General features: G+C 48.3%; 1 protein-coding gene across 1 annotated transcript in view; it reads right to left on the bottom strand.

Annotated features, from left to right (window-relative positions):
* Pde6b (phosphodiesterase 6B) overlaps positions 1–3,431 on the bottom strand; it is a 45,328-nt gene extending 41,897 nt beyond the window's left edge. Inside the window, exon 1 of the mRNA XM_052198708.1 lies at positions 2,964–3,431. Within this exon, the coding sequence (XP_052054668.1) occupies positions 2,964–3,431 (468 nt within the window). The remainder of the gene's footprint in view (positions 1–2,963) is intronic.
* Positions 3,432–6,000: the final 2,569 nt, after the last annotated feature.

The raw sequence follows: 6,000 nt of genomic DNA on the forward strand, positions 1-6,000 counted from the left end.
AATCCCTATCCAGCATGGGTGTCTCTACCCATGAGTTGCTGCTAGTTCCCGCCTTTGATCCCTAGAAACCAATGAACTTTTATGGAAGCAACTTATAATTTTTTTTTTCTCTTTTGACTTTGAAATCTACCCCTTGCCCTAACTTCCTTAAATATGTTAATAGTTTGTCAGAACATAAGGATTCTTGTTGCTGTTGTCAAATAAATATCATTATTCTTTGGTGAATCTCCACGTGTATTTTGGATTGACATCATGTGTGCAGTCCTCCTTAATGCTAACAGACCTCTCCAGAAGACAGGCAGGGCAGGTGGTTATGCTGTTTTGTTGAATTATGACATACTGAGAGCAAGACAGAGAGCCCAGATTCTATCTCCCAGGTTTTCTGGGCTTTTGGATGTATGGTTTTTGAAATATGAGAGCTTATTCTGTTCTGAACTGGTTGCCAGAGAGATTGCAATAACCTTGAGACCTAGTGAGATATCTATCATTCAGGTTTTAGTTTCTGTTCTTAGAGCAAAGCTGTGGTACTCATATATGAAGTTATAGGGTCCTGAGACAGATAGTCTCAGGCCATGGTTTCAGGTCCTCTGCTTAGAGGTATTTTCCAATACTACCACATTCCCTACAGGCTGGATATGTGAGCATAGCCTCAAGCAGACTTTCCCTACACAAAGCCACATCCTGGGGCATGCTTCTGCTTAGGAGGGAGCATATCAGAAATAGACATCACTTCAGAAATGTTAGCAGTCTGATATGCCAAGAACATAGACACTCAGGGCTCGGGGGAGCCAGTCTCCCATACTTGCTAACGTTTGCTTTAGGCAGAGTTTATCTGTATTCTGTTTTATGATCACATCCTACCTGTGTGCATGTCCTACTGGTGCCAATATTCTGCCTGTGCTCATGACCTCAAGGTCTTCCTGTTCTCATGGTATACCTATATACCACATTCATGGTTTAAATGTGTTCAGTATCTACTTTTGCTTAGGGTTTCTTTATACTTAGTAGCAGTCTGGTGTAACTACTGCAGCTACATGGTGAGGCAGACATTGTTTCCCCAGCAAAAATTGAATACCAGCATGTCCAGGTGCAGTGAGTATCTGTGTGAACTAGAACTTTGTATCAGTCCTTTGTTGTTGTAGCTACCACACTGTGAAACAACACTGCAATCCACACAGGCCCACCATGTGGCTCGCCATATGCAAGGAGGGCACCAAGCCCGTTGGGAGATTGAGTGTTAACTGTCTCAGTTTCTTTGCTGAAAACTTGCATGTGAACCCAGAGTCCTATCCTTGGGAATGCAGAGTGTCCTGATGCCGGCTGGTGGAAATTTGAATGTTGCTGACTTTGACAGTCACTTCTTTACCCTCAGTCTGGGATCAATACAAACAAACACAACCTGCAGTTTACAGAAACCTCATAATAGTAGACATGGTATCGCTGCCACCAAGGATGTATCTTTTAGGCTACAGAGTGACCAGAATCCTTGGAGAGGGGCTGTAGGACATGGGTAGTCCTGGGAATAGGATTAAAGGCAACTCTACAACTTGATCTTACCTCAGAGCAACACCATTACTTTGGTGTGGATCAGGGCAATAGGAAGGAAAGAACCTGCCCCAGGCTCAGGTCTATGTGCAGGCACTGCTTTGAGGATTCCCTGAGGGTGTGTGGGAGGGAGGAAGAAAAGGGTAGGGTGGGAAAGAATGAAAGAAGGCAGGAGGAATCATGAGAAAGTGAGGAAGGGTGGGTAGACTATGAGCCTTAGAATATTAATGCCCTGTCACAGCCTCTCCTATAAACCAAATTTCTGGCTTTGTTGGTAATTTATGCTCCATTTGGCTCATGGATGACCCATTTCTTAAAAAGGAAGCAAAGTGAAGGCCAAGATAATCCTGCAGATTATTCTATTCAGGTCGCTGTGCAGGTGCCTGTTTATAACAGATAAGTGTAAGAGGATTGCAGCACCCTCATGCCCAACCCTCCCACTTGGCCAGGAGTGAAGCTAGCAGACTGCCTCTAGGGAAGCTGTCCAGGAGAGGACGCTCTCCCGTGCTGGGAGTCCCCTACTGCATGTGCTTGACCTGTGTAGCAGGTGCTGAGGCTACCTGGGTAGCTTGGCGAAGAAAGAGGAAGAGGAGCAGAATAGGCAGGGGGTGGGGAGGAGGAAGCCTGTCCTCCAGCTGCTCTGTGGCACTCCCTCGTCCATTGGGATACATTTTCCACCCCTTTCTGAGCCTCCCTGGCTGTCATCACACCCATATCTAGGTGTACCTCACTCCCTGTACCCCATACCGCTTCCCACCCATAGGAACTGCGTCCTGCTTAAACCTGCCACAAACCAGCAGCTTCCATGAAGTTTGTGTCAATAAGTCCATTCCCATCCTGGACCCCGAATCGCTTGTGACCCCATTCCCACCCTCTCCTAGACCCCAGGTTCTCTGCTTCCAGGGCCAGTGTGGCTCCCATTGTGGGTAAAGCTGCTTCTGCCAGGGCTGGGTGTTTGGAGCATCTGGCCTCCCTATCCCAGCCCTGGCCTGATCACTTCAGACCTCTACGCAGATAACCATAGTCATCCATGGAACACTCGTCATGCCTGATGATGGCGGAAGCTGCCTTGGGTCCTCACGGGGCTTATCATGCTTAAAGGAGGCCTGACTTTGGCAAGGCCTCGGGCTGAATCTGAAAAGCCTCCACAAGAATGTATCTTAAAGAGTGTTTCTGTGGCAATTAGGCAGCATGGGGGAGAAAAGGAGGGACCCTTTCAAGCTCCCTTGGAACACGCTCCCCCTTTTAAACTAGAAATGTGAAAGTCTAGTCCTGGAAGGGAAAGACAGGAGGCTAAGAACTGTAAGGAGATGGAACAGGGAAAGGTAAGCTGCAAAGACCTTGGCCCTGGACCAAAAGTCCTTGTGAAATCTCTGGATGCTGAGGCAGAACACACCTCTGCACCGTAGGACACCCACCTCTGACACATCCTGCACGTTTATCATCTTCTTGGTCTGAGCCACATGGCCCACAATCCCAATGTCCAGTGGGAAGACAATCTCAGAGTCAGGGGGCACCAGGCAATCCTCCAGGACGCTGTCAGGCTGCACGCTGAAGAGCCGCGTAGCAAGTTCAGCTATGCCGTTGCGCTGGCGGTACATAAAGAGGCTGCAGCGGTCGGCGTGCAGAATGGTGCAGAGACGCCGCAGGACCTTGAAGACCACACGTTCCATATTGACACTCTCCTGCATGTCCTGCACCAGTTCAAACAGTGCTGCACTCTCTTCCACCTGGCACAGCTCTCGTAGGCTGCCACAGTCCGCCAGCCGACCATCTTCACAGGCCCCTGCCACATTTTCGGGGCTCAACTTCTTCCCAAAGTATTGGTGGGCAAAGGTGGGGTTCCCATCCAGGAAGCTGCGTACCTGTTCCTCACTGAGGCTCATGGTGTTCCTGCTGCTGTGCCCAGGGCTTTCTCCACCCCCAGGTACACATTGATTCTGCAAACTCTGTTGTCAGCAAAGTCTTTCTTAGTGATGATTAGGGAGCCCAGGGGAGGCCGCTGACTCATACCGCACGAGTGGCCCAACCTCTGTCTTCTCAGAGACCCGGCAGACCCTGCTCCTCTGGAAAAATTGCGTGTTTAGAATTGGAGTGTGGAGGTAAAGCTAGGTGGGCTTCCTGCCTGTTACAGGAGTTATGGACAATTAAGGGACAGAATGTCATTTCTAGTGAAACAGGCCCTGAGACTAGGTAATTCCACAAGCACATACTATGACCCTCTTTGCTTGGAGAGCTGCCGAAGGATTTGGATTGGTCCAATAAAAAGTCCCTGCTCTTCCTTGGCTCAGGCACCCTGGGAAGGTGGTGGGCACTGGCCTTGCAGTGCTGCAGTTGACTTCTGAGGCAGGGAATGCGTGAAGGAATCCCTGCCCGGAAGAAAAAACAAATATGAAGATTTTAGGCAGACTGTCCCAAGAATTTGTGGGTAGAAGTTGCTTCTCACTTTCTTCTTGATCTTTACTTGTTTAGGGGGGCATAGGTCTGGAGTGCCAGCCCTCGGCAGCCACGCAGCTGTCAATGGCAGGAGGGGCTCAAGCTGAACAGTTGCCTGCTATAGATTCAGGGTTTCCCCTTTTCATGCCACCAGCCCCTGGGTCCACATGTTCTTTCTCTCTCTCTTTCTCTCTCTCTCAGATTAGACCCTCCCTCAGGATTTATAAAGTTCATATGGCACAGCAGAGTTACACAGTGTCGTGTGAGCCAGATGTGTGGAAGTGGTTTTTACTTTCTTGAATTTAGACACTTACTCAGGCGCATTTATTCGTGTTGCTAGACTCTTGCCCTGTGTCCATCCACAGGTGACCACTGTTTTACAGACATGTAAACTTGTTTGTTAGGTGAGAATTTGTGCATCTAGATGACAGTAGGTGGCATGGTGTTGGTTTCTATGGCAGTCGTGATGTGGTGGTAGGAAGAAGTATGGTTCAGATTAATTTCTGGTGTCTGGATATTCTGTGGTAGCCACTGTGCACTAAACACTAAAGAGATTGCAGAGTCTGTGGGCGCATTACACAGGTGTGCTTGACTAAGTGTCAGAACATGTCAGTACTGATGGACAAAGGAAAACCTGAGGATAAAGAAGTCTGTCTGTTGTGTGAACTGGTACAGGGCACCCAGCCTGACCTCAGAGAGGAGAGCACATGCATCAATCGGAAGGATTTCTAGGCCTCTCTCCAGGTGAGACCAGAAATCAAACCATGGACCTCCAGGGACTACCTAGGCACTTCCTCATTTGCCTCTTCCGTGTATACTTTCTATTGGGGTCTAGTATTTGGATATAATTTTGGCTTTTCTGCATTAGCTGGCAAGGTGTATGTCTGGTGCACACATGTTTAGTGACTTCTCAACATAAAACTATTTCTCTCTGTCTTTATGCGGGTACCTGCAAGTTTCCAGGCAGGAGAGGTTGACTAATTGCACAGCTACGTGTGTAAATTGGGCCTAGCTGAGTGTGAAAGGGCCTTACACCCATAAATTCTTGTCTCTGTTGAGTCACATACACCTTCCTTTCAGGAACCTGCTTGGAGGTCTCTTTCTTTTCCTAAAAGTAGTAAATCCTGACTGGGGAATCAGGGAAGGGACTTTGAGACAGGGGTGGGTGTGTGGGCAGACACTGCAGTGCTGGGGTTTAGGCTCAGAGCAGCAGGCCACTGGCTTGACATTCAGTCCTGGAATGGCTTGGAACAGGCCTGGTGTGTTATCTCTGTTGGAGGAGGGGAAATGCCTTGTTCACTTTGAGAGCCACCATTCTACTCCAGTACCACAGGAAAACTGTACAGTTCTTGGGAACCATGGAAGAAACCTCAGGCACAGAGAAGGATAAATAATTACTGAGTAAATTTAGCTTGGAGTTCACTTACTCTAACCCATCCAACATCCACCTGTGGTGTTGCCATGGAGCCTGTAGGCATGCTGGTTTAGGGGTTGTTAGAAGCTCAATAATCCCCTGAGACACCCTAGGCCCATGTTGATAGGATAAATGTCACAAGGTAATGACACTGTACTGATTGTCCATCCCCACCTCACTTTCTTCTCTACTATTCTTGCCTTGGGGTCTCTGATTGGGATGGACTCAGCAAAATCGTAAACATACATCCATGGGGCACACCTGTGAGCCACACCTGTAAGCCATCTCTGTGGTGCATACCCATGGGGCATCCCCTGAGGTACACCTGTGAGCTGCACCCGTAAGACATAGGCATGCTCAAGGGACCATTGGACTTGCCAGATGACTTCTCTACAGATGCAACTGGAGGATGCTTAAGGAGAAGCAGGACTGCTCCCTTTACCAGTCTCCTATTAATTCTGCCTCATCATAATGTGGAATTTTAAAATGAGTCACACATCCTGGGAGTCATTTAGAACAGGGATGTGTCATCACCAGCTGTTACAGGAAGAGAATCTGGCTTCTTGTACCGAATTGTGGAAAGTATACAATTAGACAAGGAGCAG

This window comes from Apodemus sylvaticus, chromosome 11 (assembly GCF_947179515.1).
Source record: "Apodemus sylvaticus chromosome 11, mApoSyl1.1, whole genome shotgun sequence".
NCBI classification, from domain to species: domain Eukaryota; kingdom Metazoa; phylum Chordata; class Mammalia; order Rodentia; family Muridae; genus Apodemus; species Apodemus sylvaticus.